The 19,312-nt window shown below is 44.9% G+C and overlaps 1 protein-coding gene across 1 annotated transcript; it reads right to left on the bottom strand.

The window, feature by feature from the left end:
• Nucleotides 1-13,203: 13,203 nt before the first annotated feature.
• Nucleotides 13,204-17,559, bottom strand: LOC119299866 (disease resistance protein RGA5-like). The gene is made up of 2 exons (XM_037577003.1): nucleotides 16,694-17,559; nucleotides 13,204-15,536 (listed from the first exon to the last, which is right to left on the bottom strand). Exons 1-2 carry the CDS (start codon nucleotides 17,521-17,523, stop codon nucleotides 13,580-13,582), a joined length of 2,787 nt encoding a protein of 928 aa, XP_037432900.1. The 5' UTR covers nucleotides 17,524-17,559; the 3' UTR covers nucleotides 13,204-13,579.
• Nucleotides 17,560-19,312: the final 1,753 nt, after the last annotated feature.

The following is a 19,312-nucleotide window of genomic DNA, read 5'->3' as shown; positions in this document are numbered from 1 at the left end:
TGCTTAACATTTAACTGTTTAAAAGTAGGTAAAAAATATGAAATAAATAGGGGAGCCTCACTCTAATATAATAAGATGATCCAACGGTGTGATTGTGAAAATATGCATTTTTGTGCCCTCGGCGAAAAAAACAAGCATTTCAGCTTACTGCAGGATCAATATATATTGAAACATTTGTTATTTTTGTCCAGGACACATGCAGTCATATTTTCTCAATTCATCCATTGGATCTTGTTATATTATAGGTGTGTTGGTTCAGTATTTTTTTCAGTATTTTTGAGAACTTTTAGACCGTCGAAAACCTTAACTAGTTCTGTGGCAAGCTATATATATATGGAGTCGGACTCGGAGATTCAGGAGGGAGGAGTCCTAGTTGAGGGAGGAACAAGGAGGGGGGATAGATCGACATGGATCCTTCTCCTCTTCGATCACACTGGCCGTCGGATGGACGACCCTCGTCAGTCTATCTTCGCCTCTTCCTTCACTGGGTGCAAACCATACCACCGTGGTGCTCTCTCTTTAGTTTTGAAAAGTGGTGCCAACACTTTTTTTTGAAAGGCGAGTGGTGCCCACCCTTTATTGATCCAAGTGAGCATTAAGAGGGATACATGCTGGGTCGGGAGAAGAAATAAGCCACAAGTGACGACCCTAATCAAGCAAAGGGGGTGTTTGGCTAGATTGTGCGTATCAACATTTGACGCTCCACCTTCAAAAATAAAACTACAACTACTAAAATTGGACCTACGTAGTAAAATATCCCTAATCACTACCAAATAAGCTCCTCCACTACCGTCTGGAATATCTTGTACCACGAATTTGCAGTCACACACCACCGCCAGGTGTTGAAGAGAAAGATCTTATGCAAGTGCAAGAGCCTCATGACAGGCTGTAGCTTCCAACGCAACTGAGTAAGTGACTCCCGGAATCACCAACGCAGAAGAACCCAAATATAGTCCGTTCTGATCTCTACAAACAGATGCCACTGAACCTACCCCATTAATTAGCACTGGGTGTCCCACCATCAACTTGAATTTTTGCATGGCCATTGGTGGAGGCTTCCATGCCGGCCGAGCTTGGAAGAGCAGGAATACGTGCAGGAGGTCTAGGTAGTAAAGTACGAGACAATGCGTCGATGCTTTCCAACTCCGAGATGAATCTCTTAACAAAACCATGTGTCGCTAAGGGAGACTAAAAAATATCCTCGTGAATCACCTTACGTCTAGGAGTCCATATTGCCCAAAGGAGTGACCGCTACTTCCATGAATTGTGCATGCGATAATGAACGCTGTGCATGAAATATCCAATGTTTGGCACTAGGTTCTCTAGTCTCAGCCATTACTTCCACAATCTCCTCGTCTGCCAAAGCCCACACGCAGCATGCTATTGAACATTCAATCAAGGAGTTTTGCGAGGAGTTGTTGTTACCACACAATTGGCAATTATCCACAACACTCATATGCCAATGCTTCCGGACATCCTCTGTAGGCAAAGATTGCCTAGCTAGTCTCCACAAAAAGGTTATTATCTTCGAAGGGATTTTAGTGTTCGGCAATGATGTCCATCCTTTCTCTTCTCCTAACTAATCTGAAGCTGAAGCTCTATTACCAAGCAAATCATCTCTTCTCTTTTTTGTTTCTGCAAGCATACGGTATGCTGATTTGACCGTATAAAACCCATTCCTTTCAAACGGCCACGCCCAAAAGTCTCTCATCGGGCTAGTGCATAGCGGAATGTTCTTAATAGCATTGACATCTGTTGGCAAGAAATGTTGCTCGAGAAGATCACTTTGCCAGAAGACCGTCGTAGTTTCAATCGACTCAGAAACCAACAACGGTGTGTTCTGTCCAAAGCATGTGAAAGGTTTAATACCAAAATCTCTCAGGATCTAGTGTGGTCAGTTATGTGACCACACCAATAGTGGATTTTTTCCAGAATCTACAGACATATATCGTTGTATGTTCAGTATTTGACAATTGAACATCAGTATTATACTATAAATTTGTAATTCAAATCAGCAAGCATATATGGGCACTAAAATTCAGAAATAGGTGTAGAACACAAAAATTGAAGAGGCAAATCAAGGATGATAAATCAGACTGATCTTGCAACCCGACGAACACGACGATATTGGGCTTGCCCTTCTTGGCGACGAAGGCGAGCTTCCCAGGATCCAACACAGGGCAGAGCTCCATTTCGACGGCCTTCTACGATGAGGCGCTTGTTGGTGCTCGTGTTCTTGTACCTCTTTTCCTCGGATACACCCTCGCCACCAACCTCCTGGCGGCGTTACTGTCACGTCTCTTTGTCCGCCGGTGCAGATGGGCTGGAGGGGGTAGCAAGGAGAGACCAGGCTAGGGGAGGAGGTCGAGCAGTGACGGCTTGCAACGGGAGGTGAGGTAGACGGAGAAGAAGGCGAGACGGCGGCGGCAACCCTAGAAATCCACCCGGGAAAGGAAACGAGAGAGATTTTTTTGGAGAGAAAAGGGGTCTGGGGGAGGTGTATCCTCTACTAGAGGTGCCGTTTCTTTTTGCCTTTTTTTCTTCTCGTATTGTTCCTAGACACGTGGCTTCGCTCATTGGTCGCCTCGTCTGCGTAGGTTAATGCGTTTAATTCTGGGCTTGTCATCGGACATCACATGCACTAGAAGCGTACGCGCGCTTTGCTGCGCCGTCTTGTATAAAACATTTTGATCACATGGTTGCAGTTACTCTTATCAATATGGAAACATAGATTCAATTGACAAAAATATTTAAAACTTGAAACACCAATATCATGTATACAAACCTCACAAGTAAAGATTGTACTTCAAATGAAAGAATTAAGACTTAAACTATTAATAATACACCCTCTTATACTACATAACTATTATACAATGGTTGTCACATTGACAGGGAAGCATTATTGAAAGTTCTCTATATTGTCAATATTATATCTGTCATGCCTAACATTACTAATTTCCCTATTTTTGGTGAAATTTTTTTCCATGAATCAAGCAATGCAGGTTGCATCCACGCAAGCAAGATGGTTGTACTACTACTCACAGCTACCATTGTTGCAATGGGATTCCAGAACTTAAATAAGACGGCAGGGAGGAATCGATACGATCCTTCCTGTACAGTTCATGTATACATGAATAAAAAATATAAACTGAAAAGTATATAGGTGGCCCAAAACAATATAAGAGCTTGAAGAAAGCACACCCATAGGTTTGCCAAATTGAGAACCTGACAGTAATGGTTAGATACCATATATTTGTGATGTACCATCAGCTAAGCCTAAAAATAAGAAGGGTAACAGAAAAGATCGGCAACTTGGTAACCCATGGTAAAACGATAATTAGCAGGACCCAATGAAGAAAATGAAGATATTTCAGGACCCAATATTGTAGATATCACAGCCACATTTATCAAATACAAAAAGTTCTACAGTTCTATTCAATAGTGTGTGAGGAGCTCCAGTTGTATGCAACTGAGCTGATAAGGGAACACTTGCATTAGCAGTTCACCACTATGTACATATCTCTACTAACACCGTAAGAAAGAGATAAGAGAAGGGGAAGTTGCTAAAAAAACTAATTTGGCTGCACAAATTCGCAAGAACAAATATTAACATTGACCAAACTGCAAAACCAATGGGCCTGGTGCTGATAGTTCAGGCGAGCCAATGGGGATAATTTGAGACATCATATAGTGACAAATCTCACTGCAAAGCATGTTGCATTATAAGCTTCAATGGTACACTGATCACTTTGTTTGGTCAATATGTAGTGGGAATGTTTGCATTATAAACTTTATTATTAATGGTACACTGATTGCTTTGTACGGGGAATATTTAGATGTGTGCTTACAAATGTGTGAAATGGTGGACGCGAGGCAATAAAAAAAACTACCAAAAGGAGCTTACCAGTGATTCATGCTACATGAACTGCAGGCGCATACAGGGAGAGGATGACATAGGAGCTCTTGCGGGGCTCCATTCCTGGGAGCGATGCAAGATGACCTGGCTCTAGCCATACGCCAAGGGAACTGCCCCACGCACCGGCTGCTGGTTGCCGCCGCCGCCGTTGCGCTAGGCATCAGCGCGGCGATGTGCGGCCACCTTTCTGCGAGGGCCGAGGAGTGGGGCATGGGGTCGGCGCGGGCTTGGAGGTGTTTGCCTGAGGAAGCTCCTGTCGCGGCCGTCAGCTATCACCGGAACCCTAACTGCCTCTCGTCGACGCGCACTCGTTTGGTCGGGTGAAAAAGAGAACACGGAACCAGGTGTGAACGGGGCTTCCTCGCTTTTCACTGGGGAGGTGTTTGGTTCGGCGCTGTAAACGCAAACGTAATCTGTATCAACTTACGCTGTTAACGTAAAGGGAATGCGGTCAAATGAAAACGTGTTTGGTTGATCTCAGGGAATGGAATCACGATCTCAGAAAATGGAATTATGCTGCCGCATGTTGCCTTCATTGCTCCGATGGTCTGGATGATCAGAGCTTTCCATGGGGAGCAGCCATGGCGTCCGCCTCAATCAAGAGCATCCCGAGGCAAGAAAAAAACCTACCAACGCCGCGGCAAAAGGGCGACATGCCGTCGCCGTCGGCCACCACGCCGGCACCAGCGACGGCATGATGACGGGGGGTTCCAGGTGGCAGGTGGGCGTGCTCGCCGAGGTTTCAGATTAGGGGAGGAAGGCAAGGAGATCCACGAAGGGACGAGGGAGCGGTAACGCCAATCGTTACCGGTGGGTCATGGGTTGAATGGGCCTTGCTCTGCGCTAGTATTTGTTTACAGGGTAATCAATTTGCAGGCCAAGTAAAACAAACATGTTTAACGGTATTAGATCCCGCTGTAATCAGATAACGGACAAAAAGGCGCGAAACAAACACCTCCTGGAAAGATCCATCTTGCTTTCTCACACTGACCTACGGGGTCCACACGCTGCCCAAACACTCGATGCATCGCATGCCGGTAATTCCTCCACCCAGCTATCCACATATAACCACCTAGGACACGTGCCCACACAGTCAGAGCGCAAATCGCGGCTGCCATCCGACTAATTTCGCCCCCTGTAACATGGGACCCACCCGACTCCTACCACCCTCGATTCACCAGGATGCTCCTAACCCAGGGAGCTTAATTAGTAACTGTACTGATTACAACGGTAGGTAGATAAACAACATATATGTATTACAGTAGTATATATTACAAGGAGAAATGATAATGCTGGAACACTTGGGATTAAGTCGATATCTTGTTCTAAAAATGTGATCACCTTGTAAGCAAAGTATGTGCCTTGCATGAATAATCAGACACATGCCAAAAGTGCATGATGACAACAGAATCAGCCATCACATTGATAGATGAAATTTTGACACATGACCAGCGATGAGTAGCAATCACAAAGGTGCGGGACCAGAGAAAACAAACACCATACTCCCTCTGGTCCTCTTTAATTCGCATACAAGGTTTGTCTGAAGCCAAACCTCGTAAAGTTTGACCAACTTTATAGAAAAAAATACGAACATCCACGATGTGAAATCATTATCATTAGATGCGTCGTGACTTAGATTTTCATATTGTATAACTTTAGCATTGTAGATATTGATACTTCTTTATATAAATATGGTCAAACTTTATGAATTTTGACTTCAGACAATTATTATATGCAGAGTAAAAAGGACCGGAGGGAGTACCACGCATCCTATTCTTTCTTTTCTCTTTTTTTTTTTTGAGATGGAAACATGCTATTCTAGGTCCATAGGATCCATGGTGTCGTCCCCTTGTTCCACTTGGGCGTTCTGCAGATTTTGTCCACTTGAGCTCCCATACATCAACGGCAGCAGCTTCTTGTTAGCGGAACCAGTCAACACCATCCCAGGTCTTTTCACGTTACCCTTTGCACCTGCACAGCAAAACATTCCCATGGTAAGAATGATGAGTCGAAACTAATAGCTCAAGACTGCATGCCTATGCTAAATAAATTCCAGTTCCAGAATTAATGTAGCGACAGCTAGGCGATGTGCTCTTTTGTGTGTCCATTTTGGTGTTATAGAACACCGTAGATTTCGTTGTGCTGTTTAGCTCCAGACCAGAGTCTTAGGCCTGCTATTACTCCATCCGTCCGGTGTACTCATATAACATGTTATTGCAACCAGTGTACTCATATATTGGTTGTAGTGATGATATCTTCTATTATGGGCCGGAGGGATTACATTTTTCTTGAGCTCGCGTTAACAGGGCCTCACCGGAGAGCAAAAGGATTACATAAATCTCTCAATAGAAATGGACTTGAAACGGTTGTACTATATATATCTAGCATATATCACTGTGTCATGAAGAGGAGTATTATTTAATATACCTGAGAACTAGGCAGTAAATATTGGTGAGACAGGCCAGGGATGATGTCATTAATTACCTGGTGGAGTCAGATACTTGGAGATGATGGTTGGGATGTAGGTGAACTCCAAGCTGTGCCTGCTGCGTGGTCTGAACTCAGTAACTCCTTGCAACACCTTCTTCCTTGTGTTGACAGCAAGCACCCATGCCTCCTCCTCCATCTCATCAATCTTGGCCATGAAGTAGACGACATCGCCACTGTCATCACCCAAGCTGATTGTGGGGTGACCAATGTGGAGCCTCTCCAAGGTTGTCGCGGCAGGACTATGTTCCTCTGATGGCAACATAGGCAGCAATGCCGCCATGTCCGTAGGGACGGTGATATCAGAAGCACTGAGCTTGCAGTCCATGGTCCAGCGGGAGGTGACGGTCCTGCTCCACCTAAGGACCGTCCAGCCATCTGAAAAGTAGGTGCCGTGAAGCCGGGTTGGGCGAGCCCCTGTCCGGACCTGGATCTGCACCTCGACATACTCAATGCGACCATGGACTACAGCAACGGTGCGGTAACGTGTTGTGGTGCCACGGAGAATGTTGCGCGGCTTAACCGGACCATTATGTGGCAGCGGGATGTATCGAATCAGTCGCGTAGTGGTGGAGGTGTCCTCCTTCCCTCCCAAGACGTCGCAGAGGGCAATACCATGCTCAAGGTCAACCCATCCCATGGTGCTAGCATCTCCCCCGATGGTGACGACGATTTGGGATTGATGTGAAGCAAGCAGGAAATTATGTTTCTTGCCCTTCAGAACTGCGGTCTTGCGGTCCCATGTCTTATCCTGGGAGTCGTACATGTAGAGGTTGTAGCGGCTCCCATGGCGTTTGATCGATATCATGAGTACAGAGAGTGGCGATCTTTAGTACCGCTCGCAAGCAGTAGTACCGCTACCATTTGCGGTAGTACCGTGAGGTCGAGCGGTAGTACCGTGAGGACGAGCGGTACTACCGCTCCGACGGTTCTTCTGGCCTTTTTGCCTCCTCGCTGTTGTGTTTCGAAGGGGTACTACCGCCCTAGCGGTAGCACCGCTCCTTGGAGCGGTAGTACCGCTCTGTGCGGGCTGTGAGCATAACGGTTGGATTTGGGAGCTCCTATAAAAGGGGGTCTTCTTCCCCATTCAACCTTATCCTTTGAGCTCGTGTTCTTCCCCCATTGTTGACCTTCTTCGAGCTTGCTAACTCTCAATCCCTCCAATGATTCTTGCTAGTTCTTGAGGGAAAAGAGAGAGGAGATCTAGATCCACGTTTTCACCAATCACTTTCTCCTCTAAGTGAGGGGAACCCTTTGGATCTAGATCTTGGAGTTCTTCGTGATCTTCTTGTTCTTCCTCTCATCTTCCTCCCTAGCATTAGTTGCTTCGGTGGGATTTGAGGGAGAAGGACTTGGGCACTCCGTGTGCCCTTGCCATTGCATTTGGTGCATCGGTTTGAGTTCTCCATGCGATACGTGGAAGTTACAAGTTGAGAAGCTTATTACTCTTGGGTGCTTGGTGCCCTTGAGCTTGTTCCTCTTGGGTGCTTGGGCGCCCTAGACAGTTGGTGGTGTTCGGAGCTCAATCATTGTGGTGTAAAGCTCCGGGCAAGCGTCGGGGTCTCCAATTAGGTTGTGGAGATCTCCCTGAGCAATTTGACGGGTACCGGTGACCGCCCTCAAGGGTTGCCAAAGTGTACGGGTTCGGTGACCGCCCCCAATGGTTGCCATTTGTACGGGTTCGGTGACCGCCCTCAAGGGTCCCTTAGTGGAATCACGACATCTTGAATTGTGCGAGGGCGTGAGGAGATTACGGTGGCCCTAGTGGCTTCTTGGGGAGCATTGTGCCTCCACACCGCTCCGAACGGAGATTAGCATCCGCAAGAGTGTGAACTTCGGGATACATCGTCGTCTCCGCGTGCCTCGGTTATCTCTTGCCCGAGCACTTTACTTATGCACTTTAATTTGTGATAGCCATATTGTTCTTGTCATATATCTTGCTACCACATAGTTGCTTATCGTGCTTAGCATAAGTTGTTGGTGCACATAGGTGAGCCTAGTTGTTGTAGATTTTGTGCATGACAAATTAACCGTTAGTTTATTCCGCATTTGTTCAAGCCTAAACCGTAATTCTTTTAAAATGCCTATTCACCCCCCCCTCTAGGCGACATCCACGATCTTTCACTGTGAAATCACTGAAGGCCTGCAGGATCCGTTTGATACTGGATGTCCCCTTGCATCAAAATCAACGTGTCGTCCGCGTACTGCAGGACTGGGAAGGGTCCATCACCGCCAAGCGGGTGTTTCAGATTCCTCGCTTGGTGTTCTTTCCTGCAGATCTGCTGCAAAACATCAGCTGTCAGGATGAAAAGGTAGGGATAGAGGGCGTCCCCCTGCCTTAGACCACTTTTAAGAATGATCTTGTCCCCAAAAGATCCGTTGATAACTATCTTAGACGAACTGGTTGAAAGGATGTTGTGTATCCATCTGATCCATCCGCATCCAAAACCTCTGGCAGCCAAGATGAGCTTCAGAGCATCCCAGCTAACACTATCAAAAGATTTCTGGAAATCTAACTTGAGCACTAGCATTGGCCTACTTCTCTTCTTAGCTTGTTGAACCAGTTCTGCTGCCAGAGCAAAGTTTTCAGCTATGCACCTCCCAGGCAGAAAACCAGATGGTAGAGGGTGTATGAGGCTCGGAATGAAACTTTGAAGCCGGATTGCTAGTACTTTTGTTGCGAGCTTGGGTATACTATGGACTAGAACAATTGGCCTGAAATCCTTAATATCAGTTGGGTTCTCTTTCTTTGGTAGTAGCACAACATGTGCAGTGTTGATGCCGCTTAGGTCGCTGGCATGATCATAAAAAGCCTGGAAGAGCCTCATTAAGTCCCCCTTTAGCAGCCCAGCAAAGTTCTTGTAAAACTCATTAGTGAAGCCGTCCGGCCCCGGACTCTTATTGTTGGGAGCTTTCTGTATAACTGTTGCTATTTCGGCCCAGGTGAAAGGCATTTCCAGCGCGTTCAAGTCCGCCTGGTCATATAAGCTGTTGGGGTCCAAGGTGGGCAGTGACACAGATTGCTCGCCGAAGATACAGGTGAAGAACTGAGTGGTAATTTGAAGCTTGTCCTGGTCTCTGTAGAACTCAATGCCATCCTCAACCAGCAGTTTAATCCTGTTTTTTCTGTGTTGACAGTTTGCGGCTGCGTGAAAAAACTTAGTGTTTTCATCTCCCAGCGTGCAGCCTCTAATCTTGGCTCTTCTCCTCCAGAAGCTAGTCTGCCATATAATTATTTGTTGTGCCTTTAGGTTGGCATGATTTCTGAGAGTAGCCTCTAGCTTGGATAAAAATCTTCTTTCCTCCACAACGTCAAGGTACCAAACAACATGGCTGCAGTTGGCTAGGGTTTCCTGCATGGGTGATTTCTTCCGTTCCCAAACCCTGATGGCAGCTCTTGTCCTTCTGAGCTTGAAACTGATCAAAGTAGCAGCTGACGTGAGTGGCCTAGTACCTCTCTCCCAGCTCTGTGTTATCAGATTTTTGACCTCCGGGATGTGCAGCCAGTGGTTTTCAAAACGGAAGAAAGAACTTTTGGGTGTTTCCCTCGAGAAATCCACGCCAATGAGCACGTGGTTAGAGTTTGTAGCAGGCAGTGCAGTAGCTGAGGTGCTGAGAAACCTCAAGTTCCATTATGCGTTGACGAGTACTCGATCAAGCTTTACAAGGGTTGGCTCTGCTCTCTTGTTGGACCATGTAAAGCTTCTGTTAGAAATCTCAATATCATCAAGAGTGTTGTCTCGAATCCATGCATTGAACCTGTTCATTAAGGCCCAATTCATTCTCCCTTGTGACTTTTCATGCTCCAACCTGTACATGTTGAAGTCTCCTAAGACGATCCATGGCCCTGTTACTTGATCCGCTGCTTGGCTCATCATCTGAAAGAACTCATCTCTGTTAGTGTCTTCGCACGGGGCATATACCGTGGAGATTGTGAAGCTGTCATTGTTGCTTCTTGACTGAAAACTGGCAGTGATGGTGAATCTGTGCTTGAAAATCTCCAGACCAGAGACGGCGTTATCGTCCCAGGCCAAAATTAGACCTCCAGAAGTTCCGTTGGCCGGCATGTGCAAAAAGGATCTGTGAGTTGCGGGAGGAAGGAGGCTGCCTTGAACGCATCCACCAGCTACAGCTTAGTCTCCTGCAGGCAAACAACACACGGGCGACAAGCAAGAAGTGCATCTTTGACTAACGAGCGTTTGCCATAGTCACCAAACCCTCTAACATTCCAATTAGCAATCCGCATGGTGGAAAAAACAACACCGTACTGGAGGAGAAGTAGCCATGGCCATGAGCGAAACCATAGGATAAGATTGATTGAAACAAACGACATGCTGCTCAAAAGAGCTTACAAAGTTTAGAATGCAAATGACAGTGGAAAGGAAACATGTAGTACAATGCAGATACATAGTCCAGTAGGACCAAACACTAGGTGGATGAACTACGATACAAAGCAAAAGCAGCAGCAGATAGCCCTTGGGGGTGGGTGATGACATGCATTTGACCGAAACATCACTACTCAACATCCTGGTAGACCTATTCATGAGCAGATCCGGTTGACTCGGAGGAACCAGTGGCAGCACCTGACGCATCAGAAGAGGACGAGCTTGCATCCGTGAGGATGGCCTCAAAATTCAGGTCGCAGCATTTCACGAGCAGCTTGGCCTTGCCCCTGGAAAGCGGCCTTGGGGTGCCCTGCAGCGGCAGCTCGACGATCGAAGTGGCCTTGACGGCCTTGCTCCTCTTCCGCCCTGAGGAGCGGCGGCGGCTACCCTCACCGGCAGCCGGGCTGGCGGAAGCCTTGCGCTTGGAGGCGCGCTCGATGGGGTCAACACGGTTCCCATCGTAGAGCTGCCGAATGCGGGGCTCCGACAGGGGGAGGCGGCAGGGGCGCTTCGGGCCAGATCCGCCGCCGCCTCTGCTTCCTCGCCCGTTGCCGCCTCTACGGCTTCCGCAGCTGTCGCCGTGGGCACGATGACACTTTAGCAGATTGATCAGGACCCCTTGGCCAGCCACCTAATATATATGGCAACGGCTTTGATAGGTGGTTGAGAAAGAGAGAGAGAGAAGAGAAGTCTGACTAATCAAGCTCTCCAACTCCAAGTTGATCCACGTCACGCATGGTGTTCTCTTCTCTTTGATAAGCCGTTTCTTTGTTCGATTTCTATATATGGCAGGAAATTGCCAGTCCGAAAATACTTGTCATCAAAATGGATAAAAGGATGTATTTAGACGTATTTTAGTTCGAGATACATCTCTTTTTATCCATTTTGATGATAAGTACTTTCGGACGGAGGGAGTAGCATTTTGGAACTAGCAATGTCCCATGTTCACAAATGTATGGCGCCGTTTACAAATGTGAAAAGAAGATATAGTTTTTTACCGGTTGTCAAAGTCTCTTATAACTATGATAACCAATGTTCTTGGTCCCAAAAGTGTCAAAGCCGTCTAGACTTTTCAGCAAAATCGGGTTTTATTATGACATGGCAGCAATTTAGCAGATGCGCCAACCCACAAAAAAAATGTAAAACAGGGGTAGGGGATATAAAAACCAAAAAAAAAAAAATAGGAGAAAGCATAAGCACTCTATCAAAACTAGTAAAGTATGTCATGATTTTATAATACATAACAATCATACATGTTATTATTTTTGTTGCAAAAAAACATACATGTTATTATTTTGCAGGAAAACAATTATTATTTACCAGGGGAGTCGCACATTATGGTCATCCTTTATGTTCAAAAACCATGGGGATTGTTAAAAAAAATGAGAATCATGAAATTCCTCCTGTAGTCACAGTTGTTTTAGTAGCATTTCTCAGAATCGCCAGAATTGGAGTGTCATTTATCAAATTAACCCTTGAAGAAAATGGGATAGGATATGTCCTAAGCCTTTCTTTTGTGTTTGAGTTGAACCACAGTACCAAACAAAGTAAAGCAGGCAGCTTTCCCAAGCTCTCCAAAGTGCTTTTCTTTTGGAGCATCAAATTTGGTTTTATTCCACGACTTTCACAAATGCCATTCCCTGATGAAACTTTGCAATCACTCAAAACAATTGTCAATGTTTTCCACCAAAAAAATCAGAATTTTGTAGATTTTTTTTCATTTTTTTTATTTTACTGTTAATGCTGCCATCATATGAGCTCAAACTGAGATGGGGACTTTCCAACACTTTTTTCATGAATACAAATGGCATGCACATATAGGTGATGTTTTTTCTAAACATTAGTATGATTTCGTTATGAAGTTTTTAAAGTGACGGTCAAACGGTAAGGCATAAGAAGAGCAAATGAGCTTGGACAAAAACGAGGGTTTTTGAATTTAGGGGCAAATCAAACGGGTGTGACACAACTAGGGGCTCGAATGTAATTATCCCTATTTCAAATTTTAAAAAATTCCAGGTGTCCCTAAGAACTGTCCGTGTATCTTATATATGTGTTCCGTTCAGGACTCAGGAGAGTAAAAATGGTATCTTCTGTTCCAGACAAGTCATCCAAACAAATACACATACCTGAACACAACAAGCTGCATCCAATGTACCCTGTGTGCTCCAATATAATGTATCACACTAGGCATAAATAGTAGCATCAGCCTGCTTTGTTGCCGACTGTTTCCGAGATAAATCTAATCACAAGAAAACCCTGTCCCATATTTTTTTCCTATGGAACAAGGAAAACGCTGTCCCATTTTTTCGTACTAACAGAAAATGAGAGAAACAACAGTGATCTAACTTGCTCAGCCACAGGGACCAAGCAAATGACAATCAACATTACATTACATTATCATCAATAAGTGTTCAATAGAAACAATCACAACAAGTGTTCAACAGAAAGAATCACAGCAAGTGTTCAACGGAACTGAGCTTAAGTCTTACAGTACACAATAGAATCGCAGCAAGTACTCAACAGAAATAAAGCTTGAGTAAATAACGGGAACAATTATTCTAGCAAGTACCAACTGAGACTACTCTTATTCATGTTATCAACCGAGGCACAAGGAAGAGTGGGTCTTCAGCCATCGTTCGGCAATGATTAATTGGAAGAAGCCAGCTGCCCATCATCAGGCGCCGTCGAAATAAAACTGTTGAACATGTGAATTTGAGAATTCTGCAGCAACTTGGACATATAGGATGTACTTTGATTGGAGAAGTGGAGAACACAACAGGCCGATCTTTCTTTAAGCAATGGGACGAAACCTCCCATCAGGGCCTTCTTCAAAAATAGTAACTTTAGGATGGTTGGGATGGAAACGTGCTTCATCCCTGATCACAGCACCCGCAGCCTTGATCTCCGAATGTCCAGCGCCCCCACTACAAATATACACTTCTGCTTCTTTGAGATACGGTAAATGTGTGATGCCAGTATAGAAGGCATAAGTTATTGCTATTGACACGTCGAACATCATATCAAATTTCTCAAGCTTGGGCATAGCCCCTTCCGTGAATGTAATGTATACCCCATCGTCAAAGCAATTAAATAAAAACTCCTTCAGACTTGGAAATCCTTGTATTGTAAGCCTTTGTTTTGGTTTTGATTCCATGATAATTTCCAGATAAAGCAAAGCATGGAGCTTTCCAAGCATGTGCAGATCCTCCTCTGTTACTTCATCTACTTTAATGTCTATGTATGTTAGATTGCTGATAAAAATCCACTCTGGAATTTTGAGGAAATACATCCCATTGTGAAGTCTTCGGAGGGAAGATGGTACAGGAGACCAAGAATGTAAGAATTCAAGATCCCCGATTATCGCTAAAGACTGGAGTTTACAGGTGCCGAGCTTGCATAGTGAGGATAGTAACATATCTTCATGCCTCTTGTCCACTCGTACAATGAGTTGATTCAAACAGGTCAGCTTCCCGAGCTCCTCCACTGCACCTACTGAACTCCTGGTAGTACTCAGACCTGAGATCACCCGTAAATTTCTCATATTCCCAATCCCATTTGGTATCGTTGTGTTCCAAGAGTTACCTCTGTTACGACGTCCGACCAAAGCGAGTAGGTGTTGTAGTTTAGTGAGCTGGACAATTGCAGCTGGCAACTCTTGTATCCATGTAAGTTCAAGATCTAGCGTAAGTAGATCATGTAGCACCACAATTCCTGGTGGCAGCTCTGATATGCCTGTGCCCCTAAAGCTTAAGTACTTCAGGTGAAAAAGGTTGCCGATACAGCTCATATCATACTCCTGCAGACCCTCACAACCTTCAAAATCCAGTACGCGTAAACTTTCAAACTCACCAAGGCTAGGCAAATGTTTGACGCACCCAGAGTTTGTTACTGTTAGAGATCGAACATGGCGTAGATCCTTATTTGCCAATATTGATGCAAGGTCCTGGTCAATGTGCTGAATCGATAGTCGTCGAATATAACCATGATCATTTTCCCAAACCGTCTGCTCGCCATTTACCACAGTGATGAAATTATCTTCGGCAGATTTTGATATGATCAGTTCAAGCATCATGTCATGGATTTTGATATAATTAGTCTTGCCATCATACTGAATATACATTGGTTGTATCATGCTTTTGTTAATAAGCTCATAAAAATAGCTTTCTGCAATCTCTTCCTGGCTTTGTCCGCGCTCTTCACAGATAAAGCCTTCTGCTATCCATCGCCTCACTAACCTTTCCCTCTCAATCATACTGTCCTCAGGAAAGTGACTCAAATACAGCAAGCAAGTCTTGAGATTTGGCGGAAGATCACTGTAGCTAAGGGACAGTATGCTATTCATTCCCTCCAAACTCTTGCCTTTGTCCATTGCAGAACCAATCGACCTTTTTACTCTCTCCCACTCTTCTTTAACAGCTGGTCTGTTGGCCAACAAACTAGATATACTGATAATTGCCAATGGCAACCCTCCACACTTTCTCAGGATCTCATTTGAAACTTCCTTGAGAATATCAGGGCAGCAGTCCTTAGAGCTAAAAATTCTTTTGAAAAACAATCTTCTAGAGTGAAGATCACTTAGAGGTTCCATTTCATAGACGCGGCCATCCCAACCCGAACAGCATGACCTTGCAACGTCAAGAACCCGTGTGGTAGCCATAATTCTACTAGAAAGCATATTATCCGGAAAAGCACACTTGATAGCATCCCATGCCGGTATTGACCATATGTCATCAATGACGATGAGATACCTAATATGTGCATCAACAAGTTATGACAAGTTATTTAACAAAAATGGAAATAGACCATGGAAATTCCAAAATTATATGCTTCAGTTACGCAGCTACTTCAGATGCATCACATATAAGACTTATGTTTCCATATGGAAAGTATTGTACATATGTGCCACGCCCACTTTATTTGTTGAGACTTTAGCTATAATGGAACTCAACTCCAGCTAATATTTATGTTCAAGAAAATATCTCCAACAATCTGTGCCTTTTGAATTGGAACAATCTTTTCATGGTACTTGTTTGAGTTTGAAACTAAGATCATATATATAGTATTGTTCATATTGAGTTGTATGTATCGCGGCTCGGACCAAGACATATAACAGAGTGGGATGTAATTATTATTTTGTCAAATTGTGCCTAACATGCCTCGGGACTCGAAAAATCTTGTTTTTGATACAATATTGAGTTGCATGTACTGACCTACCAGCCGCTTGGTGGCCTTTTTCTTCTTCTTTTCTCAGGGAATGTGTTGTGATGTTGCCCCAGTGGACTCATTTTTACTTTCGTTGCACTTGAACTTGTTGCATGGACATGATGATTGCCTTGCCTATAAAGCGGGACGAAAGCCTATTTCGAGAGATGTACTAACGAGCTCACCAAAAATCTGGGATTGTAGGGATAGGTGGGCCGTTTACGCTGCTGAACGTACTTCAGCCTTTACCCATTTATTTATGCTCTTAAAGGTTCAGGGAATATATTTTGATTGGTTTGAGTACTTCCTTAATCTTAGTACATGTTCAGCGTTTATAAGCAACAGTATTCTCTCTATGTTATACAGCAATCAAGCTAATATTTCAAACAGAAGGAATAATTGTAAGGTTATAAATATTTCCATGCTGACAACAATCTTCTGTGATAATTAGCATCATTTTAAGGCAGGTTTCAGAACAGAACTTCTCTGTGATAATTAAATGCATAGGTAAATAATATTTGGATAAATTGAGAGCGAGAATTTCCAAATACAGATGGTAAGGGTGCCTGAAATAATACAAGCCTCAATAGCGCATTTTGCTCATTATGATAAACAATAACAATACAAATAACAGCACAGAATAAAGAGAAATATTCATCAGAATAATACATATATTGTTGGAAAACAGTAACGCCTGAATTACCTTTTATCTTGTAGCACTTCTCGTAGCTTTGCAATGGATTTCTTTTCATCCCAGATGTCGATATCTTTTGTGAATCCATCCAGGAATGACACTTGGGAAATGACATCCTTGATAATTTTCTTTATATCCGGCTTTTGCGAGACAGAAACAAATGCCCGACAATGAAAATTCTCTTGAATCTTGCGATAGACCTCGTTGGCTAGTGTTGTCTTTCCCAACCCTCCAAACCCAACAATAGACAGCACCCTGCGGTGATGCTTGGTCGAGCCGTCTCCTTCTTCCACCATCCAGTTGACAAGATCATCTCGTGGACCGTCAACACCCACAAGCTGTGCCTCCTCAGCAAAAAGAGCTGACAGCTGGGGGTCTAAGGCCGCATGGGCAGAGGTGCTACAAGCAACATCATCCAGCTTGTAGCTACTCTTGAGCTCTTTCACTTCCTTAACACGGGCCTTCAGATCGCCGATTTGGTTAGCGATTGTGCGCCGAGACCCAAGGGTCTTCAGACGACGAGCAGTCGTACGGAAGAACTCCTTGAAGCCACCGTCATGACCACCGTCGCCGAGGTGGTGGATGAACTTGTCGATGCAATCCTCAATATCGTAGCTCAACTCCCTCACCAGAGAAATCCATGACTTCACTTGGATATCGGGGTCTTCTAGCATCATGTACTTGTGGACTGCAGCATGCATGCTTGTCAGCTCAGATTTGAGGGAGCGGATCTCCCGGCGGACCCCTTTCAGCCGGCCACACTCATCGGCAAGCAAAGAAGTGAGCTTCCCAAGCAGGGGACCCAAAGTGCCCATCGCGGCGCTCACCACAGGTGCCATGGGTCTCTCTATTCCTACTCTCTGCACCCGATCTCTTGTTTGTGCTTGTCTTGGTGTACAGTATACTTGGAGTGGAGAGAAAGAAGGTCAGGAACTTACAGAACTAATCAAGATGGAAGTGACTGCATTTCTTTGGCTCACCTAATCAAGGATGCATCTTCCTGCCCACTACATTTGATTAGACTTATTTCTGCGTACCAACCATGTTTATGGTAAAGAGATCATGTCAAAACATCGCACTCGACCAACAATCTGGTGCTCGATAAAGGTGTCCAAAAGATACAATTTTGTATTCAAGCATCGGTACCAAAAGTTGTGCAGTAGGCAACTTTTTGAGCACTAGCAACTAAAGAAAGACAATGACAAGGGGGAAATACAGTCATTTGGCAACCTTTTGTGCACCAAATTGGTTTTAGATTTTCACAGGCCACAAAAGGCGCACGTCCAATTTTTTTTTCACAGGCCACAAAAGTTGCGTGTTTGAAAATCTGCACCGCTGCCCACTCTTTTGGTGATCATCAGCAGTGAGGCCAAGCTTTGGGCCATCGTGGGTGCTAAGGTCTTGAGAAACATCATTACGGATAGTAACACTTGTTGTATCTTTAGTTTTGTTTTGCAAAACCTCGGTTACTATCTCCTTAATTAAGTGATTTTCGAAGAAAGATGCATATAGTACTTAAACATGTACATGTGTGAATTATTTTCTTTAAATATATCAAAATAGAGAGCACCCGGAATGATTTTCATGATATAGAAAAATACAATGAAGCTCGCCGAAATAGGCTGTCACCCCGCTATAGATATAGCAATCACCCGATACAACTGTGAGTTCACAGCTGGGGCAAACAGCACAAGCACGTCCAAAACAAATAACAGAGAAAGAAAAATAAACTAACGACAACAGAGTCGGATCGACAAAAACAATGATGACCCGCAACCGCTGCGCCCGCCCAAAATACAATGAAGCTAAGTGTATCATCCAAGAAAAGGAATGTGTCTGAAGTCAGCTTTGCTGAATTAACAAATTATTGCAAGCCTCTTGGCCTAGCATGAACTGCAAATTTGTTTTGTTAAGTAAATGGAACTATGGTAGGAACTAGGGCTCTGCCGGGTCTAGGGCGGAGCTTGTAGGGGAAAGAGGGAGGCGGATGAGCTCCTGATCGCGGCGGCCGGCGAGTTGGCATCGTCTCGCGCGGTGGAGAGACAGCGGCGATGGAGGAGGTGGCAGCGCAGTTAGGGTTCCGGCTCCTCTGGGAGCCGGGCAATAAAATTGTCTTATTGCTTAATTTTCCAAAGAGGTCTTACAACTGTTTATATAATCTCGGTGCTAAATGAATATAATATAACTTGGGCTAAGCCCCTAACTAAACGCGCCCATTGGGCCTCCTCCGGTTATAAGTTATGTCGGTCATAACATCTCTCCCCGCCTGCACAAACAACTCGTCCTCGAGCTGGAAGTCTGAATAGTGTTGGCGGAACTCGTCGCGCTGCTCCCAAGTAGCTTCCTCCTCTGTCATGCCTGCCCACTGGATCAACAAGTACCACACCCCTCGATGCAGTTGGCCTGCAACACCTTCGCAGAGGGAAGGAGGCACCCGTAGGAGGTCGGAGGAAGCGTCGGTGTGGCCATCGGTGGCTCCCCACGGAAGGGCTTTAGAAGCCCCACATGGAAGACGTCGTGGATGCAAGCACCGTTTGGAAGCTGAAGGTGGTAGGCCACCTTTCCGATGTGCTCCAGCACGGAAAATGGCCCGGCATAGCGAGGACCCAACTTGCACTTCGCACGCAG

The sequence above is a fragment of the Triticum dicoccoides genome, chromosome 1B (assembly GCF_002162155.2).
Source record: "Triticum dicoccoides isolate Atlit2015 ecotype Zavitan chromosome 1B, WEW_v2.0, whole genome shotgun sequence".
Lineage (NCBI taxonomy): Eukaryota > Viridiplantae > Streptophyta > Magnoliopsida > Poales > Poaceae > Triticum > Triticum dicoccoides.
This window is presented reverse-complemented; position numbering and strand designations above follow the sequence as displayed.